The 16693-nt window shown below is 46.4% G+C and overlaps 1 protein-coding gene across 1 annotated transcript; it reads left to right on the top strand.

Moving 5' to 3' along the window:
• The first annotated feature begins 232 nt into the window (after positions 1-232).
• C5H19orf44 (chromosome 5 C19orf44 homolog) lies at positions 233-16687 on the top strand. The gene is made up of 8 exons (XM_054980019.1): positions 233-278; positions 520-1116; positions 6286-6604; positions 8711-8787; positions 9092-9533; positions 9635-9709; positions 10213-10376; positions 16264-16687. The coding sequence occupies exons 1-8, from the start codon at positions 234-236 to the stop codon at positions 16345-16347; spliced, it is 1803 nt and encodes a 600-aa protein (XP_054835994.1). The 5' UTR covers position 233; the 3' UTR covers positions 16348-16687.
• Positions 16688-16693: the final 6 nt, after the last annotated feature.

Raw genomic sequence — 16693 nt, 5'->3', positions numbered from 1 at the left:
TTCCGTCCTATTGGCGACTTTCTTTTCCGCTGTGGAGAGAACCGGGCGCTTATTGGCCCGTGAGGGCTCCCCGGCGCCCAATCTGATTGGTCTCTTCCCTCCAGCCTGAGCTTGCCAAGCCTTCCCTGCGACATTCTTATCTCTGATAGGCTGTTCTTTCGCGCCTTTCCCTCGGAGGAATGCGCGGTTGCTAAGCAACCCGGCTACTAACTGGGACGAAGAGCGGAGCGGAGATGAGGCGGCGAGGAGAGGCGCAGGCCCGGTTGGTGGAGCCGCAGGTGAGGGCGCAGGACTGAGGCCCTGGGCGCGCCACTCAGAGAGGGTCGGAGAGGCTGGGGCGGCGGCGTGAGCCGTGGCGTCATGGCCTCCCTTCGCGGGGCTGGGGCGGCCCTCCTCCTGCCCTGGCCGGCTGGTCGCTCTCAGCCCCTGGCGGCCTGCTTGCAGGCGGGTGCAGAGGCCTTGGCGGGCTCCGGCCCGGATCCGCTTCTTTTCTTCTGCCCTCTCTTTCCTCCTCCTCAGGAATGGCGACCAGGCTCCTCGCTGCAGGAGGATCCGAACAACAGACTTGGCCCGGCCCTCTGGAGCAGCGGCAGCCGCTTCCTCTCCTTCGCCCAGGTGGAGGCGGGAGAGTCGGAGAGTGAGAGAGTCCCGGACGCTGCACTTCTACAACCCAAGAGCCGGTTCCTGAAGCAAAAGCCCAGCAGTAGCCACGCTGACCAGCGGGCCGGGCGAGCAGAACTCCCCGTTGCTGCAAGACCCACCCCGAGCTCTGGTTCCCAGGGGAGGGCAGGAGCTGTTCTCAGGAAATTGGCGCAGATAGAGAGCAAGATCCAGAAGCGGAAGGCTAGGCTGGGCACAGACGGCTCTGTTGCCCAACAGATGCTGACTGATGGAGAGTTGTCCTGGAGCCAGTCTAGCCAAGATGAGGAGCAAAGTGTAGGAGGGCTGCGGTACCTGAAGACAGATGCCAAGCCAAAGGAAGCCTCGGTGCCCGGTCCATACCAAAATAACACAGTTAGCCTTGGCAGGGAGAAGGAAGATATGAGACACTTAATAGATGCTACTGGTAAATATAAGAGGCAGAAGGGCATTTCCCAGGCTAGGCCTGGGGGTAAGGTAATTGCCAAACCATTGTTGTTGTTATTGCTTATTTATAGATCACTTTTCTCACTGAGATCCAAGGTGGATTACATACTGCAGAGCAAAAATACAATATGATCAAAAGTTAGGATGTTCAATGAAAACGGATTCAAATTTGAAAACTAGCATAAAGCCAAACACATAAATAAAACCTTTCTGAAGTAAAGCATAAATAATCATCATGACATCATTAGCAACCTCCATCTACACGGTAGGAGGGTATCTCCATCAGCAGACAGTACCCAATAGCCTAGTCTACACAGTCTTTGAGCTAGTTCTTGTGACACAGGCATATAAAATAAGTAGAAAGCCCGCCTGAATAATTCAGTCTTGGATAGTTTGCAGAAAGTCAGGAGGCTGGGAGCTTTCCTGACCTCCTCAGGCAGGCCATTCAACAAGGTGGGGGCTACTACAGAGAAAGCTCACGTACGAGCAGTCCCATGAGGAATAATTTAAACCAGTCCAAGGCACATCCCCTGATACCTACTTCTGCCTCCAAATGCTTCAACAGGATGGCATGGTCTACTTTATCGAAGACTGCAGATAGATAAATCCAAGAGGTTCCAATTTCAGTAGTAGCAAGAATAACTCCAGGAGGGTCTCATGAACTCAAAGTCACAGAAGATGGTTTTGGAGGTAGCTGCTTCAATGAAGACAGATTTTTTAAGACTTTAAACACAGATTCCTACATCCTATCTTCTGAATGTTGGGGTCAAAAATAAAATGGTGATGAGGTTGTGCATGATCTCCGAGACTGGCCACAAGTGACTTGGCCAATACTTTCTAGGCCACTGAAGATTCAAAGGCCCAAATACCTCATTGAACTGGAGTCTTTTGAAATGACCCTGCATGGTAGCCTCCACCCTGCTTCTGTAGCTCAGTAAAACAAAGAGTATGTCTGTGAAATCAACTGTGATAAGTGCAATTTCTTTCATTTCCCCCCCTCATCACTGCTTGAAATTAAAGCTTTGGATTCACCTCTGACCATGCCTTATTGAACTGCAAAGTTCCTTTTGAAAAGCTGCCACAGAACAATACAGCAAAGGACTTGTTAGCATAATTAGTAATTGTGTGTTCAAATATTTTCATTTTTTGTACCTCAGCTTGTAGTTTTTTGGATTTGAAGTCCATCATTCCTCAGCTTTTTTCCCCAGCTCAATGGAATCACTTAGAAACAGGTATTTTTTGGCCGTCAGTTGTGAGTTCAGACCTCTACTTGGTGACATGAGCTCCTTTGTGGTGTGTGTGTGTCCCCTGACAACACCTTCCCAAATGGAGTCCTTAGAACAACCTTGTAAGGATGCTTTTTAGTGGCTGCTATAGCTTAGTATAACAAGTGTAGATATAGGGCCAAAAGTTGAGATTTCAAGCTTTTTAATTTCTCCACTAGAATCTTGAGAGCACTTGCTTGGAACTGAAGCTTGAAATTCACCGTTGCTGGTTGGAACTATATTCAAAGTTGGTGTAGCTTTGTGAGATCCTTGTTTAGTGAATCAGTGACTCTAGTGAATGTGAGCTCAAATCTTCACGTGACTCCTTCAGAGAGGTGTTTTCTTTTCCTGCTAATGCCTCATTGATATGGAATCTTTACAACAAGTCTGCAATGAAATTGCTCACCAAGAAAGAAATGGTGTCTTGAGAGTACCAGTACTTTCATATCACCCCTACTGGGTCACTGGGTGACTTGTGTTTTGAGATACCATCCTCTGAAACTGATGTTCATCCTTTTATTTTGCAAATCCCAAATACAAAGAGTAGGTGTTTTCTTCTGCAGTTATGGGCCACGCTACCTACATAGTGAACTACGCAGCCCAAGTTATGATCCTATCAAATGAAAGAGCCACTTGGAGCTGTACAGCTTGCAGAAGATCATAACTCAGGAACAGCTAGTCATCAAAGCACTGCTGGAAGATGATCTAGTAGAGATTTGAATTTACTACAGGCAACCAAGAAAGGCCACACAAGATTTTACTAATGATTCCCCACAGTATTATTACAGCAGTTAAAAGGGGTTCCAGCCACATGGCAATTCCAGCAGTCTTACTAAGAGAGCACTACAAAATTAAGGGACTTGAGTTGCATCCATTGACCCTGTTGCATGGGGCTATGGCTGCTGTTAGCAGACTGCCTTGCAGTCTGCCAAAGATTCCAGTCCGGTATGTTTTGCCAGGACAAAATGAGCACTTCTTCCAAGGGCCTCAGTGGACTCAAGCTGACATCAAGAGGCCCACCAGAACTACCCATTTTCCAGTCAGTGACTCGCTGAGTAGTACTAACCAGCTTCAAGAATGATGAAATTCAAGTTTCAATTCCAAGCAGACCCGTGAGATTTTAAGAGCAAGATTCAAATGCACGGGCAAGAAATGCAAAAAAAATTAGCATTTGTAATGGGAGAAAATTCCTATATCCTGATTCAACCCAAGGGAGGGGAGGTCGGATCCATGGATCCAAATTTGCAAATAAACTCAATTTCAGCAATCTCACATTGTGATTTTCCTTTGAAGTTTCTCAGCTTGAGAACGCCTACTCTTATGTCAGCAATGAAATGTCCATGGAGATTAAAATGTTCTCCCACAGATTTCTGAATGTTGTGGTTTTTGATACCAGATTGATGTCCATTTATTCTTTTGCAAAAGGACTGACCTGTTTGGCCAATACAGAGAATTGAAGGGCATTGCTGACACTTGATGGCATATATAACATTGGAAGAACAAGTGAATGAGCCCAAGATGGTATAGTGGGTGTGTCCAGGGATTGGTATCTTGGTTTATTGCAGGCCCTGGTACCAGTTAGCGTTCATGTTGGGACATGCATTGTTGTAAGTGAGAAGTTGTTTGAGGTCGTGGAACTGTCTGTGGGCAAGAAAAGGTGAGAGAGTGGTAACATTGCCGAGCATAGGCTGTGAGTCATTAATGCTGTGTTGAACTATTTTGAGCTGGGAGCTATATGTGACCACCAGTGGTATTCTGTTGTTTCGTTTGGGCTTACCTTGTAGCAGGTTATCCCTTGGTATAATTTTGGCTTTTTTGATCTTTCTTACTACATCTGGTGGGTATTATAAATCTAGAAATCTCTGTTGTGCATCACACAGGAAAGTTTAAGGGATTTAGACTCTCAACAGCTAGTTCTACTGACTCCCTTTTTATCTTGATGAGCTACGGCAGCTGCTGGAACACTCCCATGGCTGCTTTAAAAACTCCAGTGAGGTTTTGTCAGGACAAAGGGGAGGTAGACTGAAGATTTTAATTAGCCGTTTTTGTCAGCTACCCTATAAAAGGTACATAAAGGTGTTGTACCCCATAAAGGTACACCTGGTGAAATAAAGCCCACCAGTGGTGAACTTGAAGCTTCAACTGCTGCAGTGTTTTCAGACAAGCTGTATGAAATCAAGGAATTTGAGACCTTCGATACAGAACTATAGAAGCTGCTGGAAGGCTACCAATTATGGTTGTTTAAAAAAAAACAGTTCAAAGAGACAAAAGGCAGAAGTCATTCAGTGAATTTGCAAGTTACAGCTAGTCTAAAAAGGGAGAGTTTTCTCAACAGCCCATTGAACTGTACAAGGATAGAGCTGAATATAGATATGGGTGTTTGACCTTTCAGATCCAGTTAGAGTGGTAAGGAATTAAGGGATCCAACCTCACCCTCTGAAGGCATATTTCACAACACCATTGGAGTATCAGCCACTGCCTAGTTGTGAACAGTGCACAGTGACCTAGAGCATGGTAGTACTTGTGGAAGAAGGGGAGAAAGTTCTCTGTGTATAATTTTGCATCATGCCTTCTATTAGTCATCTTTGTTCTAAACTGAACAGCCAAACTCTTTAGCTTATCCTTATAGGAAAAGTACTCCAACCCATTATTCTTTTTAGTTGCCCACTTCTACTCTTTTCCCAGCTCTGTAATACCTTTTTTGAGATTCAGATACCAGAAATGTACCCAGTATTCCATAGGTAAGGGCAGTTTTCAGTTCTTTCCCTAATACTGCTCTTTCTCACTGCTGCCAAACACTGTCACAGTTTTCATTGAACTATCCCTGAGCTATTTCACTGAGCAATTCTCTTTTTGTAGACCTCCTTCAGGAATGGTGAATTTAAAGATGGAAACCCTTTCATACTGTCACACATTTTAGGGATTAATGAAGATTTATATAGTTTTAATTTTAGTTCTTTGTTTTTTACTAGTTTTTCTATTTTTATTTTGTAATGGTTGTTTTTATTATAAAAACTTGTAAACTGAACTGTGTTGAAAGGCAACATATAAATGTTTCCCCCCCACCAGTATTGGACCTGCCATTTAGATGAGAATAGACCCGTTGGACACGCTGGGACTTGTTTCTGGGTAAACATGTATAGGATTGTGCTGTTAAAATTATCAGGCTAGATGAAGAATTGTTCTGGCTGAGTAAAAAGTTGTTTTGATTTTTGTATGTACTGAATTGGTATCTGTTTTTCTGTATAGTACAATCCCAATAAACTGATATTAGAATTAAAACCCTACTAGGAAGTAAAATATACTTGGCTATTTTACTTCCAGTTTGGTGTAGTGGTTAAGAGTGTGGGACTCTAATCTGGAGAGCCGGGTTTGATCTCCCACTCTTCCACTTGAAGCCAGCTGAGTGACCTTGGGCTAGTCACAGCTCTATGGAGCTCTCTCAGCCCCACCCACCTCACAGGGTGTTTTGTTGTGGGGATAATAATAACGTACATTGTGAACCACTCAGAGTGGGCATTAAGTTGTCCTGAAGGGCAGTATATAAATCGAATGTTGTTGTTATTAAATCTGTCTTGCTTTAAGCTGAAATTGTAAATCCACTAAAATGGAAGCAATTTCTCTGAAATCAAGGGCCTGACTTCCAAGTGGCTAGGATCACAGTATTTATATATTTTTGTTTTGAATACTATGGACACAATCCAGCCAGTGCAAAGCACATAATTTCAGTGCAAGTTATGCAAGCAGGTGCTTCACTTTCCAGGGAAACTGTATTGTTTTGACTAGATTGTGCCCATTCAATTGGCACATGTTTGGCAACACAAAGGGCTGGCTCAGCTATTCATATTATCTTAAACTTTATCTGCTTGAGAAATTTTTCAACGCTGAATACTAGTGGAATAAATATATTTTCCTCTTCTTCATTCCCTCTCAGCCTGTCCTGAACAGTCAGCTGAGTGTGCCTACAAAAACGACTCCTCCTTCTCCCAGCAGAAGATCATCTCCACCTGGTAGAAGTTCTCTGAAGAAAAACTTTCACAGGACTCTCTCCCCTCCAAGCAGGAACATACCCGTGCTCAGCAGGAGGACTTCTCACTCCCTGTCTTCATCCATCAATGACAACCATGCAGTAACAGCTTCCCCTAAAGCAGATGAGAGATCTCTGTCTGAAGGAAGTCACATCAGATCTCTGAATGAGCTGTTCTTGGGTACAGCTAATGCCCAGTGTACCAGCAGCAGCAGCAGCAGCAGTGGTGAGTCTCTTGGGTCACCTACTGGTGGCTCAGTCTAGGAAGAAAAACAGAATGACAAAGGAGAGCCCTAAGGCTAGCATCTCTCAGATGTCTGCTATGCAGGCGCTTTACTTTAGAAAATCCAAACAGTTGGTAAAAGTGCAAACAGGGCCAGCAAATGCCATTGTTTTTGGGCCATTGTTTTTGAGGCGAGAGAGGCGTTGGTTACCACCTTGCCTGTGCACACTTTTCTTGCGGTAATCAAGTTTTGGAAACCTCACAACCATCCGCCCATGAGGAGTGCCCACACCCTCAGCAGTTGGCCTTCTTCCAAAGAGCTTTCAGCTCAGGATAACCTTCTCAATATTTGAGGGGTGAGTGGGATATACAGGAATAATCCTCTCTTTTGTCTTGGGGTATATGTGATTAGAATAAATAAACAGAATTAATAAAAGTGATTACTTGTATCTCAGTTGCATTTTCATTGTTCAGGGTGCCTCATGTAGGTCATTGGTGTTATCCCTGGGTTGGAGATGGGGTCTGCGCAGCTTGGTTGATACGTTTGTGGCAGAGGCAACCCTTGCAGACTTGACCGCATTAGCCACTAATATAAGAAAACCTCATACAAGGCAGCTTCCTGTAGCTTTGTGGTGTTTCTGTCCTGGGAAGGGGCTCCCTCTGATAAATTCTGCTGCTGGAGCATCCCGTAGAGTTCAGATCACCTTCCACGTCCAGGTTTCCTCCAGAGGCATTGTTCCTTGGCTATGCAGGCATTTTGGAGAGCTCTGTAGAGTGTGGGAGGGGGCTGACCTGTCTGCAGTGATGTTGCACCACTTCTTGATCGCTTCCTATCAACACCAGTCATCTTGGGAAGGCCCATGCAGCCGAGAAAAGAGGCCATGGTAGGAGTACCTCTCTCAAGCCTTGACTTGGACGGTGATTTGGAAAGGTCTTCTGGATGGCTCATGCAGGGGAGCCTGAGAGAGGCAGTCAGCTCATGGCTGCAGCTTCCGCTTGCTGGACCTCATACGGCACTCATACATAAGAAGTGTGAACACAGTGTAGGTGGATACACATGGCTACCCTTGAAAAGCATTTAAAAGCTTCAGTAATACAGAATGCTGCAGCCAGACAATTGGTTGGGGCCAGCTAGCAGGAGCATGTGACTCCAAAATTACAGCAAGAACACTGGCTGCCAGTCTGCTCCCAAGCACAATTCAAGGTGTCGGTTTTGGCCTTTAAAGCACTACATGGCTTTGGACCAGGGTATCTGCAGGGCTGTCTCCTCCCATATGTTCCTGCCTGAGTGTTAAGATCACAGGGACAGCCCTCCTGACTGTCCCATCAGCTAAAGAAGCTCATCTGGTGGGTACATAAAAGAGGGTCTTTTCAGTGTCAGTCTCAGGATTATGGGACAGTGTTCCCAGGGAGGTGCACCTGGCCCCCTCTGATCTTCAGGAGGTAGCTGAAGACGTTTTTATTTATGCTTTTAATTAACTTTGTTTTAATGGTCTTTGGCAAACTGTGTTTTTAAACTTTGTTTATATTAATGTTGTTATTTTATTTATATTTTAAACCAGCAGGAGTTCCTTAAACGTAGAAATGCAGCTAATAAATGTTTTAAGTAAATAGATCAGAGAGACAGTATTGTATAGTGGTTAGAGTGTTGACCTAGGGTCTGGGGGACCCATGTTCAAATCCCTACTCTGTCGAAGAAGGCTGCTGCATGACCTTGGGCCAGTCACACACACACAGCCTAACCTGCCCCACAGGGCTTTCCTGGAGAAGAAGAGAATAATGTAAGCTGCTTTGTGTCCCCGCTGGGGAGAAAGTTGAGCTATAAGTGGAGTAAAACAAATAAATCCTCTGTTCAGATGAAAGTCTAAAATTGTGTGTCTAAGGCATTCGCAGCCTCAACCGAAATGAAGTCGGGCTGTGGTGACTGTTTAGCAGGGAAGAGAGTATTCTTACCCTTCCAGTGGGGATGGCTGCAAAGGCCTTAGCCAGGCAGCTCCACCAGATGGCTGCCTCTGGAAATGGCTGGTAGGGTATTAGGCAAGAGAATAGGTTTGTTGGTTTCAATGCTACGTTACTGAGGGACAATTTCTCTCTCCCCTGCCACTGCAGATTTCCAAGTGAATGTTTTGAGCCTTAATGACTTGGCATCCAGTATGACTTTCCAGAAGGAAGGGTTAACGGAAGAGGTAAGGCCACCTTTGTCCTGCTGCCTTGGCTGGGTTTCAGTTTGGGGCTGCCGAGCGGAATAGCAACATTGAGCCAAAAGGAATGACCTAAAGGGTACTTTTGGTAGCTTTTGTGGGCAACCAACTCTTATTTGCATGGGAGGGGCGCGCAAACAGGAGGGGAATATCACCTTAACGTTTGTTTCTGCTGCAGTAAAGCTTCCTATTGCAAGGGATAGGATTTATTTGTAGTTTGCTCTGTCTCCTCCCTGCTCCCACCCTTGTTGTGTCTATACTTGGGCTCATGAAAGAATACATTTTCTAGGCAACAGTGATGGAGACATCTGGAAGTTTAAGCAGGGAACTGGAACCAGAGTTGTATTTTGATGACACCCAAAGCGCCTTGAAGGCTCCAGGTGCCACCGTGGGGGAAACTGCAGCTCTTGAGGAAGATCTGGAAGGGACAGAAATCTCTGAGCAGTTAAGTGGGAATTCTGCTGAACATTCCACTTGCAAGCAAGAGAACCCCTCTAGTCCAGCAGAGTACTCCGAAGACTTTGACTCATTGTCTGAGGATGCAGGGAGGCAGTCCTTCTCAGAAGACTCACAGGACTGGTCAGGCGCTTCTCTGCAGTCTGGACTGCCTGATCCATCCTCATGTCTGCCTCAGACAGGGACCAGAAGCCCCCACGCGGCAAGAAGAATCACTGTGAAGGAGGCGGCTGTGCAGACTGGCACCTCGTCACTTGCTCCTCACTGCTTAAAAAGTAAGTCCTGGAGTGGGGGTGGGGAGGGGTTTGCATTCTGAGGTTGATATAAGGGCAGTATTTTTCCTGCTGATCAAAGGATATTTTGATTCCCTCCACAGCTGCTGCTGGCGTTGACTGGATTGCTGAAGCCTCGCTCCCCACCCATCACATTGTGAGCATGGATGCCCAGCAAGGTACTGCCTGGCAAGGACATTCCTCTCTTGCTGACTTGGCTTGGACACATCCACAGTTGCTTTACAAATAAATACTACATAAGGAACTAATATTTTTGCATAAAAATGTACTGCGTTGGAGTCAGTGATCTTAGAAAGCTGTAATTTTTAGGGCCTGCCCTGCATCCTTCTGTGTGTTACTTGCATGGAAAAGTGTCTTTTGCAAGGGACTGCTGACTGTGTACTTCCAGGCGGCCCATGGAAAGAACTCTGCCATTGCAGGATTACACAGACCAAGCGCAGCTGTGTAAACAATTCCCCCAAGTGATGCCCCAGAGAGTATAGTGATGGAGGAGGGAGGAGTGCGAGGTACACGGTGCCTGACTGAATCCTTCTTAGATTGTACTGGACCTTATTTCGTTGGAGAGTATTGGGTGGTGGCATTTTCCACATAGGGAGGGAGGCTAAAGCAAGCACTGCAGGCAGTATTTCTTTCAGCCCTGCCTTGTGTCTCCTACTCACAGAACTGGCAGCCTACAGTCCTATATCAGCCTTAAATGACATGTTGAAGCAGAACTTGCTACTTATCCGGCAGTTTGTAGAGGCCAGCCGCCGCCTTCACTTATCTTTTGTGGCACAGCTGGAGAAGGAGGAATTCCACTACCACACACTGGAAGAAGCCAAGATGGTAAGATTTGCTCACAGTCTTTTGGAGACTGTAATTTGCCTCAGGGGGAGCCTTACACCATTAGACTGGATAAGACCTTTAGAATAACTCTCCCTACCAGCTTTCTATGTTGGGATGTACATTTTGTTTTTAAAACCTAGGTGTTTAAATTATCAAAAATGTTATCACTTAAACATAAATTAGAAACAGGTTCAGATACAGGAAGAGATATTTGCTCCACAGATCCTCTTCTTTTTCTCTCAGCTCTCGATAACAGACTCCCTTGATCATCATTAGCCGTAGTGTTTTAATGTTGTCAGAAATCCACACATGGTAAACAAGTCCTTATCTTCTAAACGTTTAACAACAAACAACGACATTCAATTTATATATCGCCCTTCAGGACCGCTTAACACCCACTCAGAGTGGTTTATAAAGTATGTGAGGTGGGTGGGGCTGAGAGAGCTCTGAGAAATTATGACTGTCCCAACGTTGGCTTCAAGTGGAGGAGTGGGGGAATCAAACCCGGTTCTCCAGATTAGAGTCCTGCTGCTCTTAACCACTACACCAAACTGGAAAATCAATAATTTACATCCCTGTTTCCAAGTAGTCTGGTAAAAGTTGCTTTGAAAGCCAAAAGGTTTGGCCTTACATTCCCCTGATACTTTGGCACTTTGTGTCCTTTTGCTCTCATTATCTGTTAGGGTTGTTCTGACAACAGAATGATGTTAATTTGGCCATTAGCTGTGATGATTTTTGCAAGTTCTTTGCTGCTAAAATCTCTCTCATCTATTCTGACTTGGAGGCTAAGAGTAGATGCAGTACCCGAGGGGTCAGAAGCAGCTGCTCGTCATCTTGTTATGGAGAGATTCAGATTGATCTTGCCGGGGGATGGCTGCCAGAGCCCTTGGGAATGATGTAAGGGCCACCATGTGTGCCTATCAAAAATTATGCTGTGAAAAGGAATCAGAACCTTGGATTAAAATGGTTAATGCCTCACTGACTAAGGGGTCCCTCACAGGAACTTTGCAAGAAGTAGTTCTTAGACCTGTAATACTATATGCAGGATTGCACTCAAAAGACAACCCAGAAACTACAGCTGATTCAGAATGTGGCAGCTTCATAGAATCTTAGAGTTGGGAGGGGCCTTGGACCATCTAATCCAATCTCCTGCCCAATACAGGAACAGCCTGAAGCATCCCCAACACACATTCATCCAGCTGCTCCTTGAACACTGCCCGTGAGGGGGGAACTCAGCACATCCTTAGACAGCCGATTACAGTGCTTAGTTACTCTTAATGCGAAGAAGTTTTTCCTAATGTCCAGCGGGTACCTTCACTCCTGTAGCTTAAACCCATTGTTTCGAGTCCTATCCTCTGCTGCCAACAGGAACAGCTCCTTTCCCTCCTCTAAGTGACAGAGCAATCATGCCTCCCCTCAACCTCCTCCATACTGAATATTCCCAAGTTCCTCAGTCTTTCCTCGGAGGGCTTGGTTTCCAGGCCCCTGATCATCCTGGTTGCTCTCCTCTGCACCCATTCCAGTTTGTCCACAGCCTTTCTGAAATGAGGCTTCCAGAGCTGCTCAGCTGCGGTTGACCAACATGGTATATAGTGGGACAATGACATCCTGTCAAAGGTGTTATGCCTTTGTTGATACACCCCAAAACTGCATTTGCCTTTTTTTGCTGCTGCATCACTGACAGCTCATATTTAGCTTCCCATCCTCCTGTATCCCAAGATCTTGTTCACACACACAGAAGTGTATCCCTCACCCGGTATGTAGGCTTTGCATTTTTGTAACCCAGGTAGACAACCCTGCACTTACCCGTTTAAGTCGTGTCTTACTCAAATGTGCCCAATTTTTTACAGTGTGTTCAGACCTCGTTAAATTCTATCCCTGTCTTCAAGGGTTTTTGCTGCTCCTCCCCCCAGTTTTGTGTCATCTGCAACTTTTATGAGTAATCCCTTCACACCCTCAGCCAGATCTTTTATAAAAATACTGAAAAGCGCTGGGGCCCAATCCCTGTGGCACTCCAGTGGACACCTCCCTCCAGTCAGACGTGGCGCCAGTGTCAACTACTCTTTGGGTGCAGTTATCCAGCCACTTCCCTCTTAGAGTCCGGTCCACAGTCCTCCAGTTTACTCATGAGAACATCAGGAGGGACCTTGTCAAAAGCTTTACTGAAATCCAGATAAACTACATCGACAGCATTCCTGCGATCCAGTAAGTCTGTCACTCGGTCATAGATGAAGTTGGTCTGGCAGGATCTGGGGGGGGGGGGGGTCAAATCCATGCTGACTTCCTGGTATCACCATGTTGTCTGTCAGATGTTTGCAGATTGACACCTTTAATATCTGCTCCAGTAAATTCCCTGGGACAGAGGTCAGACAGAGGGACGCGCCGCATTGGAGCCGCTAGCTAAAAAGGCAGAGGTCAAGGTCCAAGCACCCAAAACATCCATGTGATTATTCACCTTGTATGGAGACCAAAGATGATTTTTTTTCCAATTAACAATAAGGCCCAAGCGGGAAAGTTTGGATGAAATGGAGTGCTGCTCTCCCTGATATTCCACCTGCTACTTCTCCATGGCCTGTGGGTGCAACTTTTCAAAAGGCACCCTGTTGGCAGAATTTCTTGTCCTGGTTACAAGCTGCACTTCTCTCTCTGGGTCCGACTATGCCGGTTCTGAGCCAGCCAACCATGCTGGGTCCCAGCCAATTGGTTCCAGTACCATCAGGAGCTGCATCCTATTAACCCACGGTTTTCAAGCACAGTCTTCACCACCTTCAGACTACGACTAAGGTGAAGAGATGAGATCTCGCTTAGATGCCATTTCAGAACTAGCCTCGGATCCATCACCCGAGGAAACAGAGACACTACCTCTCCTCAATATTCTATTCCCTGAACAGATGATGAGAATGGCTCATGCCCTTGACATCTCCTCTGAGACTCCCAAACCAAAGAGCAAGGTCCTCCAGGCACTATACAGTAACATTCCTGCCTCTGTCACCTTTCCAGCAGCGGAGGACCTTCTTGACATAGCACACCGCATGTGGGAGAAACCAGCTGCTTCTCCTGCCACATCCAGGAAAATTGAAAATTGCTACAAACTCCAGCAGAAGGACTACTCCTTCTTCACCCACCCTCGTCCCTCCTCCCTGGTCACAGAGGAAATACAATCCAGACACCACTATGGGCCCCACTCTTCCCCAGTGGACACGGAGAGCAGAAAATTGGACGCACTGCGTAGAAAGATCTCATCGGCTGTACTAGAGTTTAGGATCACTAATTACCAGGCAATAATGAGCTCCTATAATTTATTTCTATGGGTCGCCTCTCTAACTGAGTCACCAATTTGGTGTAGTGGTTAAGAGCACGGGAGTCTAATCTGGAGAGCCGGGTTTGATTCCCCACTCCTCCACTTGAAGCCAGCTGGGTGACCTTGGGTCTGTCTCAGTTTCTAGGAGCTCTCTCAGCCCCACCCACCTCACAGGGTGTATTATATGGGGATAATAATAGCATACTTTGTAAACCGCTCTGAGTGGGTGTTAAGTCATCCTGAAGGGCGGTATATAAATCGAATGTTGTTGTTGTTAACTACATGCAGGATTTGCTTGAGGACAGGAAAATGCTGATCAAGGCCCTTCATGCTGAAGCGACAAGACTAGTGAAACAGGAGATGTTGATGCGAAAACACTCTGCTGACTGTGCAGCTCATTCCATGGCCTTGGCCATTGTTCTAAGGCGACACTCCTGGATCGGTTCCACCACTCTACCTCAGGAGAAGTGGAGTAAGATTGAAGATTTCCCCTTCAAGGGCACCTCCTTATTCTCTGAGCGCACTGATGAATTCTTCAGCAGATGAAGAAAAACCAACAGACAGTCCACTCGCTGGGAGTGATCGCCCCTCAACCACATACTCCTACCAGCCCTACGAGCAGAAGGTATACTCAAGCTACCATTGGTCAGGATCCAAAAGGTCCAACAAACCAAGATCCAGACAGCATCAACCACCATCTCCCAAGTCGAGCCAGGGGCAGAAATCACTCTTCTGACTAACCTTCCCTCAAGGAGAACAGCCCTCTCTGAGATAGGCTAAACCCCTTTTATGAGGCTTGGGCCTCCGTCTTCTTGGACTCTTGGGTCCTAAAAATTGTTAAGCAGGGTTACAGGCTACGTTTCAGAGTTGCCACAGATGTCTCCCCCTTCCAATGCCTCCGCTTGTGCTGTTGAAGTTCTTGCCCCTGTTATCCAGGAGTTACTTTGTAAGGGAGCCATTCAAAAGCTCTCGCATGACTCCGCTTTTGGCTTTTACTCCAGATATTTTTTAATGAAGAAAAAGGATGGAGGACTCCGTCCCACACTAGATCTCTTCAACTTAAACATCTTCATTAAAGTTGAGAAGTTAAAAATGTTAACACGGTCTAGTGTTTTGCACTATTTGGAACCAGGTCCTTGGTTCGCTGTGATGGACCTGAAGGATGCATATTTCCATACCACAATCCCTTTTGTTCAACCAAGGCAGCAGATGTTTCACTTTTAAGAGGAATGCATGCCTGTGCATTGGCCATTGGGTCAGCCAGATGGGTCTCTTAGCTCCTAATGCTTTGCCTAATTGAAGAGTGATTCTAAGGCCCAAACTGTTCTTTATTTCATGAGACCGTTTCCACACCCCAAGGAGTACAAACTGTGTTGCTCTGGCTCTTTTACTGTCTCCATCAAATCTTTTCACACAGCTGCCACAGACAAAAAAATCCCCCAAGCTACTTTAGCCAAGGGGGGAAAGACCTGTGATGTTCAACTGCTGCCTGTGCCTTCTGGAGTCTTGGCCACCTTTAAAAGAGCATCTGTCAGTGTCACTCCACACAGCATCAACACGGATGATTTCACTGGCAGTGAAATGAAAGGCAGTTTGGTGTAGTGGTTAAGAGCAGTCAGACTAATCCAGAGAGCCGGGTTTGATTCCCCACTCCTCCGCTTGAAGCCAGCTGAGCGACCCTGGGTCAGCCCCACCTTCCTCACAGACTGATGGTTGTGGGGATAACAACACACTTTTGTAAACCGCTCTGAGTGGCTGTTGTTGCCTGGCAAAGAATTTTCCCCAAGTCTCTAGCACAATTCCAAACTATCTCAGTCTGGTTTCCCTTCGCTACTCACAGGGAAGGAAACTGGCACTTCATGTGATGGTTTCTCCTTGGCAGAAGAGGGAGGGGAATCCACGCTCCCCTCCATACACCTGCTTCTAGGAGTGCTGCTATAAGAAGAGTCTCTGCTTGTGTTTCTGTAGTCTCAGTGACTGTCGTCTCCTCAGGCTTGCTCCGTTTCTCACTGTTAGACAGGAGTCTGAGCAGGCATTAAACGTTGTCTTCTCTTAGTGAACTTTCCAATTCTTGCTGCCCCTGGAAGGTCCCTCCTCTCCCACTGTCGCTCAGCTCGTGGGCATTCCTTAACTGTGAAGCAAGGCAACAACAGGGGGGATTCCCTTCATCCACTGACTGAGGAAACCATCAGAACTGCTGTTTGGGGGGGGGGGAGGCAGGGGTGGGTTTGATCTTGCTGTTGTTGAAAGGGGCAGAATCACAGTGATGCTCGCTTTTCCAAAACGTTCTAAACCCCCCTGCTTTAGGCTAATGAGTGAGGGCCTGATGGTGTCAAGCAACGTGTGACTGGGAAGGGCAGGTTAGTTGCTGCAGCTGCCGCAACCTGAACACATAGGAACTTAGGTGCCTGGTAGGAAGTCAATCATGCTGAGGTTGCCCATGCAAATTTATCATCAGAATGCCTTGCCCGTGGCTGAGAGTCAGCAAAGGGGTATACGCATTTTGTGGTGGTGGTGGTGGGGGGGTGTTCTTCAAGCACATGAACCACCTTGCTTAGGGACCAAACCTGTTCTGTTCCCTTGCAGTACATTGACCATCACAAGCTTTCACCTCTGACCCTGGAGCAACCTTTGCACAAACTGGAAGACCAGGAGCCGGCAGCTGTTTAGACCTTCTGGACCCTTGGGAAAGGAGAAGCAAGAGGCAAACAGCTGAGACCGGCCTCTTAAACCCCAAGTGCTGGAGCAAACCAGACACAGGGGGAATTTTTAAGGGAATTAATCCCAAGGGTAGGTCGACCAATGAGAACCCTCCACAGAGGTCGTGAAAGAACATTGGAGCTCGAGACCAGATTGTTTCCCTGACTTGCTGCTACTGCAGAGTTCTGAAACTGAGTATCGAGTTTTAGCTGCCACTGGAAACTACCAGAATGCAAAGTGCATAGTATTAAAACAGCCAAACTGAAAGTTTGTTCCAGTGCTGCACCTCTCCCCCACACACATGTCCAAATAAAAC

Source organism: Eublepharis macularius, chromosome 5 (assembly GCF_028583425.1).
Source record: "Eublepharis macularius isolate TG4126 chromosome 5, MPM_Emac_v1.0, whole genome shotgun sequence".
NCBI classification, from domain to species: domain Eukaryota; kingdom Metazoa; phylum Chordata; class Lepidosauria; order Squamata; family Eublepharidae; genus Eublepharis; species Eublepharis macularius.
The sequence above is the reverse complement of the archived record's forward strand: the minus strand, read 5'-3'. Positions and strand labels throughout refer to the sequence as shown.

What these genes read in the sequence shown, in the direction of transcription:
- C5H19orf44 (XM_054980019.1), top strand. Translation starts at nt 234, where the DNA reads ATGAGGCGGCGAGGAGAGGCGCAGGCCCGGTTGGTGGAGCCGCAG. An exon ending in AGGCTAGGCCTGGGGGTAAG is followed by an intron (nt 1,117 to 6,285) that starts GTAATTGCCAAA and finishes ATTCCCTCTCAG; the next exon opens with CCTGTCCTGAACAGTCAGCT. An exon ending in TGCTCCTCACTGCTTAAAAA is followed by an intron (nt 9,534 to 9,634) that starts GTAAGTCCTGGA and finishes TTCCCTCCACAG; the next exon opens with CTGCTGCTGGCGTTGACTGG.